This window comes from Crotalus tigris, unplaced genomic scaffold, assembly GCF_016545835.1.
Source record: "Crotalus tigris isolate CLP2741 ecotype Arizona unplaced genomic scaffold, ASM1654583v1 scf7180000024359.8030256, whole genome shotgun sequence".
Classification (NCBI taxonomy): Eukaryota; Metazoa; Chordata; class Lepidosauria; order Squamata; family Viperidae; genus Crotalus; species Crotalus tigris.
Genome location: NW_024100528.1, coordinates 442,700 through 458,231, shown reverse-complemented (window position 1 = coordinate 458,231; position 15,532 = coordinate 442,700). Strand labels below are relative to the sequence as shown.

General features: G+C 32.4%; 1 protein-coding gene across 2 annotated transcripts in view; it reads left to right on the top strand.

The window, feature by feature from the left end:
* Positions 1-12,610, top strand: part of PCDH10 (protocadherin 10) — a 53,848-nt gene extending 41,238 nt beyond the window's left edge. Inside the window, exons 5-6 of one of the 2 annotated variants that reach the window (XM_039327340.1) lie at positions 4,204-4,279; positions 9,924-12,610. In XM_039327340.1, the coding sequence (XP_039183274.1) occupies positions 4,204-4,238 (35 nt within the window). In that variant the 3' untranslated portion in view covers positions 4,239-4,279; positions 9,924-12,610. The remainder of the gene's footprint in view (positions 1-4,203; positions 4,280-9,923) is intronic. The other variant, XM_039327341.1, reaches the window with a different exon arrangement.
* The last annotated feature ends 2,922 nt before the right edge of the window (positions 12,611-15,532 follow it).

The window sequence follows — 15,532 nt, the reverse complement described above, 5'->3', positions numbered from 1 at the left end:
CCCAAAATCTTAAACCCCTCTGCAACTCAGACTAACCTGAGCACAACCAAACAGAACACTCCCCCAGCCAATCAGAGCACAGCCAAGCCCCTAACCATTCAGAACACACCTCCACCCAATCAGAACACAGCCAAGCTCCCATCCAATCAGTTCATACCCTCACTGGCAGTTAAAAGGAAGAAACAGCTAAAACCACACATTGCTGCTCAAAGCAAGAAGCTAAAAACACCAGCCTGAAGATGACGAATGTGACTTCGTCGAAACGTTGCCAAGACACTTCCAATTTTACGCGGGAGAAAACCCGAACAACCAAAGACCTATATATATATATATATATATATATATATATATATATATATATATGTATATGTATATGTATATGTATATGTATATGTATATCTATATCTATATCTATATGTATATATATGAATAAATAAAATAAAAACCTTGCAGCCAATCTGTGCATAGAAATGTGCTGTTCCATATAAGAGCAGATTCTTGAACTTTGGAGTTGTGATCTCATATGGATCTTATACATATTACCTTTGTGGGAAGAATCCAGAGAAAGAAATATTTTGGAGGATATTAAAAAGGCAGAATATATTTCCCCAAAGGAATAATAGAGAAGATTTTTTAAAAGGCAGAAACTTCTCCCTCCCCTCAGGCAGAAACTCAGCAGAAACCAGGTCTTTAGAAATGCAGATGTGATAATCCTTTCAAAAAGGTTGGAGCTAGGAAACTAGAAGCTGATGAGATTAGAAAGACAAAGAGACCTAAAATCTACATACCTACCATCAGAATACCAAAAGGACACACTGAACCTCATGTCAAAGTTCATGCCACAGGAACAGGAAACAACCTCAAAAGCCCAAGAAGGTATAAAACACACCACTCCCAGCAACATGTGTTCAGCTGCTCCAGAGCCTCATGTCTTGTGGTTCTGCTCTTCAATAAACTACAACTTTCTTTCTAAAGCAGTCTCTATTTTGTTTATTCGTGGCTTGGACTGGACCTTGATGAAGACTTTTCTTTCAATACCTTTTTTTGTCATGGCATGCCTTACAGCTAAAATTTAAATCTTTCTTTCCTTTGTCACTTTGTAAGATATACAGGAATATCTTTCTTAGTCTCCCAAGATGTTGGAGTTAGTTGCTTTGAAAACTCACTTAGGCTTTTTCCCCCCTTCACCCATCCCAGAAAAGAACAGAAAGAAACTATAATGGACACAGCAATTATCAAATCAGGTAAAGAGCAGTATTACATTTTTACTTGGATGGAAATTTAAAGTTTCATTTTAATAACATATATACAGTATGAATAATCGTATTTATTTAGTTAACTCTCCCTCTTATTTTTCTTCTCTAAGAAAGATTTCATTGGGAAAGCCAATTAATGAACACAGAACAGCAGTAATATTTACTAATCTGAAAACATCTCTCAAGATAGGCAGTAATCTCTTGCTAGGAGTTAAGACAAGCATTTTAATGTTGAAGGAGAGTAGCAATTGGAACAAATTGTCTTGAGGAACAGTCGGTAGGACATAGATTTACAGAAATAAAAATTTTAATTTGCTCTAGCCCTAGGGGAGATATTTGGTGAACTGAGGTTTTCAAAAAAATAGTTTTTAAGCATGGACTGAAGATGTAGTTCTACTTTTCAGGCAAAACCACTCTTCATATAACTCAAAGCTATACTTAAATATTAAATATTAATGGGTGATGACATAGAATTGTTTCCATTATTTTTTGGTTTTGTTTGGATTTTCATCTAGGTTGGTGGTGATACAAGTGATTTTTTAAAAAAAAAATAATTCTAGGCCTTACACTACAGTTTTTTTTTTTTTTGCAACATTTTCTTGTATCAAAATAATAAGTTGCCATGCTAGTTGTGCTGCTTTGTCTAAGTGGTGTAATAACAAAAATGTTGCCCAGTGTGGAAAAGGATAATGTTTTTGCTGGGACAGAAACATGCAAGTTTAGATCTGGTCTAAACTTATGCAGCCAGATTTATTTTTCCTTCTAAAGAAATCAGCTCATCCCATTAATTTTCCCTTCATATTTTTTCGGATTGATAAAACTTCTATCCTCAGCACATAGTTGTAATGTCAGCTGAAAGATAGTACAAATTTTGTGACATTTGACTTTGAAGTTTCCTACTATTGATTTCAAAACCCCTGTGCTTTCCTTTCAGATAAACAGTGTCAAGAACCATAGATTTTGATGCTGATAATTTGACTGTAAACAAATATAAAAACTACCTTTTTTCTTTATACACATTTAGCATTGTTTTTTAAAAAATATTTAATGTATTCATAAATCACTTTAATTCAAAATGTAGTATTTAACAATAGAATAATGTCATAATATATTGGAGTATTTGGCTCAAATTTAACTTTGGCTATTTAATTTTGAGACACTTTCTGGGAAAAAAAAACAGAGCTCAAGTAGCTGTCTAAGGCAAGGAAAATAGGTTCATATACAGCCCCATATACAGCACATTGTGGCCATCCATAGATAGGGTAATAAGATCATGAGTGGCTGTCATCAGCTGTCTAGGAAAGATGACAGTTTTCGTACCACCTTCCTGGCCAATATCTCCAGCAGGACCTGGGAGCTCAGAGATGCATATTCTGAGCTATGAGTTCAGGGACCCATACTTTCCTTCTTTGAAAGTGCACTTTCAGATAGAGCAGATCCCCATTAGAAGCCAAACTTGATATCACCCCAGAATCAGCATTTCTAATGGACTGTGAAAATAATCTTGAGGAACATGAGAAAAACCTATAGCCAGCCAATGACCAAGAAATAGAATTCTGGCCATTGTAATTACCAATTTATCATGTGTAATTGGTATCACCAGCATATTTCTATCTCAACCCATACTGATGGATGGCCTTTTCCTACTTTTTTGTGTAAGTATTAAATGTGACAGAAAATAAAGAAGTCCTGGGGCTCTTCATATTGAAGTGCCTGCTGGCTCAATATCTCTACTCCCAACCAATATCTGGACCCACTCATTCAGGGAGTGGAACTACAATAAAACATGTTCCAAGATAGGCAGATAATATAGAAGATATCAACAAAGATCCCTAAGAGGTCTAAACAGTATAAGAGTAACTACCATCCTTATTTTACTCAAACTCATCAGTAAGAATAACTGATGCAGTCTCTGCTCTGTGCCTCAATCTGAATCCTGGCTACCACAGTTCCAGATAGTCCATTTCTTCTGAAAATGCTTGTAATGGCCACACTATCACTTCTTCAATGTGCTTATCAGCTTTACCTAGGATCTCTATTTTTTCAAAATTTGCAACACTGTTATCAGTGATAAGCTGACAATACAGTATAAACCTATTGATAAAATAAAGCTGTTTTTTTCCTCATGGATATATTTTCTATGTATGTTTGGCTCATTTGCCCCTTGGAACAATGGACTATGAAATAAGCAAGTTCTGAACATGGTTTATTGTCTTGGCTTTCAACTGACAGGAAGACAGAATTCTATTATTGAGATGTGATTGGGGACTTGGGGTAATACACAGCAGGCTTTCTTTGTCATAATCAACATATGAGAGAAGGAAAGGAGACATAATGAGGACTGTATTGCTAGGAAATTAGTCCACATGCTCTTAGTTTCATGTTGATGAGCACCCAAAGACAGCAAATATATTTAATAAACATATTCTTAATGAAAATAAAGGTTTTATTATATATTGCACCATATATTGGCATTCAAATTAAAATTGCATTATACTATATATATATTTTTTAAAAAATTATCTTAAATAGAATTTTTAGACAGATTAGTGTAGAATTTATTATGTCATTAAAATTGTCTGTGTTAACTTTCAAAAAAAGTTTTTGTTTTTAAGCCTATATTTTGTGGATTTATTCCTTTCTGTGTTGTTTTTATTGCTAAATATTATTACCAAATCATATATATATATATATATATATATATATATATATATATATATATATATATATATATATATATAGTATAAATATGTCATTTTTATTTAAATTTTCTAATTATAACTTTCAAACTAAGCCATCAGCTTAGAGATGAACATTATTATTATTTTCCATTCATTTTCATAATGAAGAGATTATAAAGCTCTTTGTAAGAGACAACTTGAGATCGTAGAATTCTTGGTTCTTCTATGAATTCTTATACTGATCATAATGCTTTCCACCTCTCTAGGCCTTGCCATTTGTGGATCACAAAGTGGATTATAACAGAATAGTGATTAAAGAACTGCAGATCCTCTGTGAGATAGGTAAGCATTATTATTCTCCTTTTACAGATGGGGGAATCAGGGACAGAGAGGTGTGAGGTGCAATCCTATATATTCCTACCAGAAGTGAGCCCCATTGAGTTCAATGGGATTTGCTCCCAAGTAAGTGAGTATATAGGATTGCGGTTTTAGATTTTTATGTAATTTTATTTCCTTTTTTCTTTCCCTCCTTGCAAAAGGCAAAACCAGACATAGCTCAGATATGTTCATATTCTCTCCTTTAACTACAGAACAATTCTTCTTTCCACATAACCTCTCTGACTCTATTTCCCCAACTGTAAAGCAAGGATAATAATACAGGTTGAGACAAATTTTCTATATTGGCACATTTTAGTGCTTGCAGAAAACTACAAGATTAATTATGCTCCCACTATAGAGGCCAATCATATTCTTTTAGAGTTTGGAGAACAGGAAAAGATTCTTCCATAGGATATAAAATAAATTAAATGAGTTTCAGAGAATCAGCTTTTGGGAAAAAAAATATAGAAATACTCAGAAAGAAATTCAGGTAGTCCTTAACAACTCAGTTGTTAAGTAAGTTTTGCTCCATTTTACAATCTTTCTTGCCGCAGTTGTTAAGTGAATCATTGCAGTTGTTAAGTTAGTAACACAGTTGTTAAGTGAATCTGGTTTCCCCATTGACTTTGCTTATTGGAAGATCACAAAAATGATCATATGACCAGGTCACTGCAACCATCATAAATATGAGTCAGTTGCCAAGAGTCTGAATTTTGACCACATGACCATGGGGATGCTGCAACGGTAATGTGTGAAAAACAATCCTGTAATTTCTTTCAGTGCCGTTATAATTTCAAATGGTCACTACATGAACTGTTGTAGGTCAAGGATTGCCTGTATCCTAGTAGTCTTTAAATACAGGTTTTACATATACCCAGTGCTTTTTTTCTAAAAAAAAAAAAAAAAAAAGGTGCTGGAACTCACACACGTCATACAACCTGCCTTGCCTACCCTACAAGATTCCATCCAAAAAAGGTGCCAGAACTCCGTTCTGGGCATTCTATGAGAAAAAAAAACCTTGCATATATCTGCAGTAATCATTCGAGGGAATCTTGTTAATGGTCAAGCAAATTAAATACTATGTAGGTAAAGATACAGATAACATGCATACATACATACATACTGTTTAATTAGAATTTAGAAGAATATTTTCCACATAGAAAGCCACAGATGGATCATGACACATTTGTGCCTGAAGCTGGTAATAAAAAAAGTAAATGCTTAAGTCTATAATTCACTTCTCCAGCATCCCCAAGAACTGCAGAGGTATTGGTTCTTGTTAATGATGCTTGTGTGATGAGAGATATTTTTATTTAGATAAATAAGATAAATCTAGTTAAAACCAAATCCTTAAATTTAAACGAATTTCTTCCTATTAAGTTGACTTAAGTCTAGCCTCTAGCCAATTTGGCTCAGATAGAAAGAAACTGGTAAATCTTTTATATGCCATAATTTTGAGTAGGATTCTATTTCTTTTTCAGATTGTGGAAGCAGTTTCACTATTCAGTTTTTATACTACAGTCCACATAAGCACCAAATGAATAAAATGCAGCAATATTTACTAACAAAAGTAATAAATTATAAGATAATTTAACATTAACAATAGTCGTTTCGGACTTCATGTTTATCTCAGTTTTAAGAAATAATATTGTTATCAAATTATCCCCTTCCCCCCAAAATTATAGATTGCTGTTGTTAGTTGCGAAGTCGTGTCAGACCCATCATGATCCCATGGACAACATTCCTCCTTACTTGTAATATTTCTTTATATTTTTTTAAAAGTATATTTTACTGGATTATTATATTGTATCCAGAAAAAATCTTTCCCAGTATTCACTCTTTCCCTTCCCTTTTCCAAACTTCAGATGTCTAATTTGGTGGGATAATGATAGGACTAGCAAGAACAATGGAAGACTAATTACTGATCCCATCGGGGAGGTACAGCTCCCATGTGTCTTCTAGCTGAAGGAATTGTATGGCTACATTTTAGCTGTAGGACTAAATATAAATATAATTGTACTTACTACTTTTCAGGTTAATGGTAAGCTAAGAGAAAGGGAAAGGAAAAGAAAAAGGAAAAAAGAAAGAAAAGGAATGGATTAGGGGCAAAGCCTGTTGTGAACCAGACTCAAATTGCAGGTTCTGATTATTTTTGTTTGAGGAGGTTGACTCAGAATATGTTCTGGAGTCTGCAGATTGGGAAAATAGATTTACATGAATATAACATTTATTAATTTCAATGGAATTTCTGTGGGGCCTTCATGACATTTCCGTTTTTGTGACTTAATTAGTCTACATCTATGCATTTTGGAAGGCTGACTTAAAATACATAATATAAAAATAAAGTGACCTGGAATGTGATTTAAAACACATACAAGTACAAATGTTTGAAATACTACATGATAGTATTTATAGTAAATGACACTACTTTCACTAATAAGAAATATGTGAATATAATAAATTATATAAGGATTATGAACTTTTGTTTTAAGGATTTTTTGTGCATTATGAGTGATCTCACACAATATTTAATAAAGTAATCCAACTTGTGGCCATGGGAAATAACCTATATTGATTTCAGTAGTGTACATCCTCATGCGCCAACTGCATGAGAGCACCAAATCTCATACTATATAGTTACGTATAGAATTGCATAAAAACTACACTGTTCATGAAGAACATATAACAGTGTGCATATAAACATGCCAAAGCAGTATATATTTGATAAAGTGGTTGCTAGTAGGACTTCACATAACTGTTGAAGTGCTGTGTTTTCCCATAGACCCAGTATAGCTGTTTTGAGGGCCTTCCCAAGTGATCTGAACATGCAAGAGCATACAAAAATGACATTACCAATGGGAGAAAATGTATTTTCTCAGACAACAGAAGACAGTCCTCTACAGACTATGTTGGATCTTTCATGGATTAGGTATTTGATACTAAAAGCAGTGCATTCAAATGAGTTCTTTGTAAATCCCTCTAAATGGCTTTGCATAGCACTAATAAATATTTATTTATACTTTCTATAATCTGTTCCAGTCATTCTGGCAATGCATGATACAACAAAAAATAACAATATACTAAATATAATACTGTATATTAAAGGTTATCTAAGGTCAAAAACATATTAGAACATTTTGATCTTCAAGGCTTTGCAGAACACACAGACGGTAATGCTTAATGTACCCCTGAAGGAAGAGTGGCTACTAATGAAAAGGCCTGCCATCTAGTCAATGATTTTAACAGATTCTTGTAAGAAATACAACTAGAAAGCAAGTCTTCTTCCTTTTTTATATTTAAGTAAACTACGTTAAAGACAAAATTTTATCTCAATAACTTTGTAGTTTTTGTTCCAATGGATGAGAAAAAATAGTTTATTTTTAAGGGAACTATCCTCTTTCCACCTACAGTTTTCTTGATTGATCAACTTGATATATTTGTTGTAGTGTGAACCTCAGTTTAAGAGATTAATGGAAGGAGTGTCTGTTAAAAGAGAATGTTCACTAAATCCATATTGGCAGTGGTGGGATTCAAATATGTGAACAACCGGTTCTCTGTGTGGATGCTGCTTCCGGACATCCATTCTAGACCTGGACAACAAAAAATTAGCTACCAGTTCTACCGAACTGGTGCGAACTGGCTGAATCCCACCACTGCATATTGGGTATAATGTAGTTTAACATATATAAAATGGTGAATGGGATTTTAATGTACATACAGGAACATACATTGTATACGTTCTGTCAGTTGCATCTGAAGTCTATTAAACATCAAACATCAGAATGTTCAGAAGATTTTTTCCCCCTTTGAATAACTAGCTCTAACAGGATCACAAGCTTGCTTTTGATTCCAGCTATCTTATTAGATAAAAGAGCTTTTAAACACAATCACCTCCACCACCACAGATTTCATGATTCTTGAAATTATAGTCAAATTTGTTTGATTTCATTATAATTATTAATTGATATGTCCTAATACTGTCCTTCCAAAAGCATTATAGATTTTGCCATTATATATAATAATGCTTATTATTCAATTTAGAACTATTTATTTAAAATCACAAATCATTGTCACAACTACATTGCTTTACTTATTTCACTGGAATTTAAATGAAGCTAAATATGGGAAGAATTCCAGCCCTGATGTTCAAAATAAATTCTACTGAAATATTTAGTTTTGATTACTATAAGGAATATATAAAATGTATAATGTATAACTATATAATACTATTCTTGCAATGCATCTTCAGTTTAACCACTTGGAAATAATTTTTCAGATGGAGTTTGGAGAGACTTCAGTGGACCTATATCATACTATTGATATCTCTCTCTATCATTTCTATCCATGTGCTTTTCATATTCTAATCAGTATTTGAATAATTGTAATATTTGTATAGATAGATCATTTTATTTATTTTATAATTATTTATAATAGTAGATAAATTCTAGATATGTTGAGGAAAGGTGACTGACCATCTTTTCATTTATTCACTTCACATGATAGTTATGAGAACAAATGTGTTGGGGGGGAATTAGATTTTTGACAGGGAATTAATTATACCAGAAATTAACAAAAATGAGATAGGTTTTGAGATATGTTGGGAAACTGAGAATGATTGGGATACAAATTGTTTCCAAACATGTTTTTTTTATTGATATATACAGTAAAACTTGCTTATTGACCTATATTGTAAAAGTCTCTAACATTCAGAGGGATAATTCTTAAATTGTGCAATATAGTTTATTCTCTTTAAAGAATATTACATTAAGATAATCTAGTCACTTCAGATCTAATATTCTTCTGTCTGATATTTTTCATATAATTTTGACCTTAGAATACTATTTGTCTTACAGTAATTTCTAGGATTGGATTATAATATTAGTATATCTTAAATTTATTTTTACTGATCAGTATAATAATGAATTTAAATAGAAAACATTGTCATTGCTTTTTCTTCTTCTTCCATGACTAGATCAAACTTTAAACTGCCAGAATGAAGCCACTTCTTGGCTTTGTTATTGGCCAAAAATAAATAATTATCGGTACATGTTTCTGATAATAGTTGACATACTAGCAGATGGGCCGAGCTTCGCATCTCTCCACATTCCCATAGCGTGTTGTTATCCGTTAAAAGCCTCCAACTGAGCATATTGTTTACATTTAGGAACTCCAACTCTGAACCTACTCAGGCTTTTTCAAGTAATATAAGGAAGGTCGGATCCTTCAGCCATATCATTAAACATTCCACTTACTAGTCCTTGCTAGTCCTATCATCATCTCACCAAATTAGATATCTGAAGTTTGAAAAAGTGAAGGGGAAGAGTGTCTACTGCCAAAGAATTTTTCTGGATATAATATAATAATCCAGTGAAATATAAATTTAAAAGATTTTTAAATAAATATTATTATAAGTAATTTATAGTTTTTTGGGGAGGGGATAATTTGATAATTTTAAGAACACTATTTCTTAAAATTGAAATAAAGTAGTCTGAAATGACTATTGTTAATGTTAAGTTATCTCATAATTTATTATTTTTGTTAATAAATAATGCTGCATGTTAACATGTTAATGTTTACTTATCTAAGTTTTTTTCACTTTTTTTCATAGCACGGAAAAGGATATGCTAGTCAATTCTACGGGACTTACCAGAAGCAGCATGATTTGCACAAAATTCGACCAACAAAAGCATCAACTTTTCAACTTCATTATCTTGGCCATCCAGTTCTTTGTTAACTGAAGAAATATTGTGCTGTTGGAGACATTATGGCCAATAGTAGGACCCACTTGCTCTCAGCAGGCCTGAGAAATGAGTTGAAATGTATGGAACTATAGAAACTTAAAGAGGCAACTGATTTTGCCTCTCTGATCAGTGTGTGCCTGTTTACAGCACTATATAGCTCCTTCTTTCTCTTCTCTCTCCAAAATGTCACTGAGCCCTTTAGATGTTTATATTCGCCACAAGAAGCCAATCGTACAGATTTTAAACAAAGGAAATGTGCATTATAAATGCAATATCACTGTTTTAAACTTGACTGTTTTATATTATTTTTGTGTGATCAAGTGTTCCCCAGACTATTCAAACTTTACAAAAGGAATTGTGAATCATGTTCTTTTCACCTGTGGGTCTTGAATATGTTGTTAATCTGCAGGCCCATAAAATATCAGAGACATTCTGTAGTTTATACACCGTGTTGCAAAGTGTTTACTGTACTATTTCAAAGCTTCTAAATAAATATAAAAATATATATTATATTACATATAATTTTCCGGGAAACGTGGTACCATTTAGTTGATTTTTAAATGAATTCATACAGTCTGCACCATACCCTAAGATGAGAAGGTAATTCAGGGTCCTTAAATTAACCTAAAAATATATAACATAATAAATCTTTAATAATAATCCCCCAAATTTTGTACTTTGGTCAATCCTGTTTGTCCTTGTTTAAAAAGCTGTAAGCAACACCATTTTTTTTTCTGAAAATTGTACTGAATTTCCAATGCCAAAGATACAGCTGTCAATAATTATGAAAATAAGCACTGACTGTACTATCAACCTCCATTATTTTGATTCTATTTCTATGGCTTTTAATTTAGAATCAAAAACTTTTTATAATGGCTCTATAAGCTCACATGTATATGTTGTTTAAAAAGTACATTGGGTGTCTGTACATTTTGAAATGTAATATATGATATAAACGAAAATAACTAATTTAAGGAAATCCTCTTCCCATTTTCCAAGAAACATAGCTTATCTACATAATCATTTGTCATAGTTTTGTGCCAATATATCTTTTCAGAAAGGCTTGAATTGATTTTTAAAGAACAGCCAAGGACAGAGTCATAAACAGACATTAATTTGAATTGGTCCTTTTAATACTAATGGAACTTGAAGTTAATTTTAGTTGATGCCAATTTCACTGTTAACCAGTTTAATCCCATCTATGTTATTTTTATAAGAGTTTCATGGTTTGACATATGTCAGAAAGGATATTTTAATTAGAAAAAGAATAAATTGTCAAACATTCAGAACTTTGGAAAGCAAAGCTTACCTTTATTTTATGATTTTAAAGTTGAAAAACTGTAAAAACCTGCCTATCTTCCTTTCTTCCTTCCTTGACTAGTGCACAAAGGAAATTTTAAAATAGTATCTGTGATATAGACAATTGTTTTATTGTAGAACTTGAGGTCATAAGGTTATACGCAGCCTCTGAAAGCTTTGGTGTAGCCCTCAGAATTTTTTTACCACATTTTTAATGTAATAGGAAGTCATAATTAAAACATGACTGAACAGAAATCATATTAGCTATATTTTATTTTTATTAAATGTTAATTCAATCAAATCTACTCAGCCCAAGTGTGACCCATTTTGGTTGAAAATGGAAGCAGCATGCTTCTGAATTAATGAACAGCATCCTCTATTATTTAGGAAATTTGAGATCATATCTATGAACAACTATTTGCTTCTTTATTCATATCTGAAATTTATCCAAATGTTAAATTGTGATTCAGTAAAAGTAAGGGTGGAAAAAAACCCTTCAAACTATTAAAAACAAAAGAGACTCATCAATGAATAGCTTTTGATTCTGGATCCCATGTTTGAAGCAGTGCACAAAAGGAATTTCTTTATAGGTCAATGTTATCATTCAAGACAATAGAGAGTGGAGCATTTCACATGAATACTTCTATACTTCCAGGTATGAGTGCATCCATGTCTGTAATTTACTCAAGCTCACATTAACTATGGAATAACTTCTACCTTATAGTTCATCAATATTTTTTCTTGCAATATTTCCATAGTGTGAAAGGGAAGTAAGTGCATAAAATATTTCAACAATGGAATGATAACTAATGTCAGTTTCCAAATTGTTCACAGAAATATTTCTGCTGAAAATTTTGAAATGCCTCTTTCTAAAATATTTGTATATTGACAGAAATTTATTGCAATCCTTTTAACAATGTATAATATATTTAAACCATGGGGATGGGGGAATACAGAAAACAATTATTTAATTTGAAGAAACATAGCCGTAAAATCTTTAGCTTTAGGTAATAGAAGTTTGGTCACCTTTATGCCTTGTTAGTTTTATGGGGAAATGGGCTATTTTAGTAATGAAATGTGTGAAGAATTGAACAGTCTGTCAACTTGTTGCTGATTTTAAGGCAAAAATTGAAACCCCTCTAGGAATTGGTTTGCTTTATTTTTACAGCCTCTCACTGTAGAAGATGTTTTCTGTTAATTAGGATTCTTTCTAGTCTTGTGGAGACAAATAATCACATTTTCTTTTTTTTAAATAGACTATTAAAGTATTTTTTATTTACCAAAAATCTCCCTCACATTTTGCATGCAACTTTTTTGGGAAAATGTTTACATCTCTTGCATTAATTCCATCTCTCTTTGTGATTAATATCTGCAATGGATATATTTATGCATCAATTCATTTCATGCTTCAGGGGTTCCTACACTCTCATCCAAATATATCAGCTACACAATGAAAGTCAGAGAGATTCACACACGTAAAGGGATTTTCCAGAGTTGGTCATCAGTTTTAGAAAAAATTCAAAGACAATTTCTTACGATGCTCTGTTTTCACTAGAAGAACAAAAGCATGACCATTTTTCTTTACTAACACAACTTTATGAAAAAGTGGCATGGTATTTGTATGCTATGGTAAATACTTCATTTAAATATTTTTATACTTAGCAATAGCTGAACTTGATGCCTGACAGGGAAAAAAATGAAATTAAGAACAGTGCAAACTGGGGTTTGCTCCAATAGCACATGATTTAAATGAAAGTACATAGAACCAATATGGTAACATCAGGCAACAATTATATAACTGTCAAAAACTTAATGCAGTTTGAATGTTGTATTAAGTTGTCCTGATGGATTGGTGCTTTTTTAATAAAAGGGAATGGGATTTTTCTCTAATTTCCTGGCATGAGTAGGATGATAATCAATTTGTTCCACATTTTTATACTCATCTTGTGAATCTTAAAGAGAACTTTCCCAACAGCTTTAGATCCTTTAGATGAAGTTTGAAGGTGTAGATATAGTGTTACATATAAAAGTTCAAGATGAAATCCAAGAATTTATTTTGTCCCCTATAATCATTATCTACTTAAAGAGAACTAATCTAGAAGCTGAATGTTTGCATAAGTCTAAATGAATCCCAGATTGCATGAATGCAGACCTATTATTAAAACAATATAGTTTTTGTTGTCTGAGAAATCTATGGAAGCCACTTTGGAAGCATAAATACCTGTTTTCCAGATACTGTATGTGATCCAGCAGCATGGAAAAGAATGAACATCTTAATTTGAAGTTTTATACCCAGTTTCTGTGGGATAAGTTTCACTGTACTCAAGACTTAAGTGAAGAATGTGCTCTTAACTTACATGTTTTAAAATAATTTCAATCCACAGGTAATATATTAGGATTATATTTGTCTGTGAATACATACACACATACAATCTACCTCACTATCATCTATAAGAAAACATTTTATATTTTTAAAGCTAATGAATGGTTGTTTCCTTAGAAGACAATGAAAAACATGAGTAATTTCTTGCTTTCCTGAGCCCTGTCTATAAATGTGAAATTGTTTCTCAGTATTACATATATACACAAAAGAACAAATCTTATAACTGTATTCTGGAGTTCTCCAGAGAGCATGGCTTCTCTGCCTCCTTCCTGTCTCTAACCCTATTCTTTATTAATTAGCAAGTGTCTTTTGCATTTTCAAAGAGGTTTGTACAGCATTATTTGCTATCATACAAGGAACCACTGTTTTTGCTATTATAAAAATAATTATAAATTATTTTATAAAATTATAAGTTTATATAATTAAAAAAGAGACCCAAGTTCAAATCACAAACCAAATCCTAAACTCTCTTGAATATGGCCAACATATATTTGTATCATTATTTTTCTATACTGATCTGAACAGTATAGTATTTTTTCCAAGATTGATCTGAACTGAACAAATTGATTCATTAGTAGATAGTTTCCAATGAACTCTAAAACAGTGGCAGTATTTTGCCATGAATATTGTCATGTATGATCAGTTTGTTAATGAACATGTTTGCATGGGTTTCTATAAGCCATCTTACAAAACAGGATGATATGTTTATTCTTCAATAAGAATAACTCCAAGCAGCTTACAGAATAAGAATTTGGATGTACCTACTTTGTGCTGGCATTGTGATTGTTTCCTTATTGTGCTCTGGATTTGTATATAATTCATGCCCAATATCCTTTCTGCTCATTTTCTTCTGATGATATATTTGTGTTACATTGGCAGTCTTCAGAAACAGCTGGAAGAAAGTGATTTCAGCTAACGAAATAGGATTGCAAAGCGGAGGAGGGTTGTTTCTTTTTATAGCCTCCATCTGGCATAATTTAAAAGTTTGGATTGTGCTTCTATTACCTGATTCAGGTGTTTTTTCACTGTGTCATTTACTACACTCATGGATTTATTCATTTGCAATTTAATTTTGAAAAACAAAGTGTTGGTCACAAACCTCATAGTCATTAATATAAACAAGGGAACCACCACACAGAATAGGGCTTTTTAAATGAATGCAGATTAAAAAAAAAAATCAAGATTATGCAGTAAATTTTCTATGCAAAACACTAAAACAAATGAAAATTGCATCAGTTTTGCTCTAGTAGAATGGTTTTTATTAAAGTTGATGTGCCTTCGGATTTTGCCCCACTTGCTGTGACCATATTACAAACACTCTCTATAACACATTTAACAATAACAATAAAAATAACAATAATAGAGTTGGAAGGGACCTTGGGGTTTATCTAGTCCAACCCCTTGCTCAGACAGGAAACCCAATACCATTTGAGACAAATGGTTGTCTAGTCTCTTATTAAAAACTTCCAGTGTTGGAGCATTCACAACTTGTGGAGGCAAATTGTTCCACTGATTAATTGGTTTCTCAGAACATTTCTCCTTAGTTCTAGGTTGCTTCTGTCCTTGATCAATTTCTATCCATTGCTTCCTGTCCTGCCTTCAGGTACCTTGGAGAATAGCTTGACTCTCTCTTCTTTGTGGCAACTACTAAAATATTTATACTAGCCCCTCAGCCCATCCATGAGAAAGCAGATTTTAAATTTATGTTAAAGTAGTGTTTTTTCTCTTAAGCTGACAACTTGATAGTTTAAAAGGGAAGAAAATGTTCCACACTTCTCCAGCAATGCTGGCAGC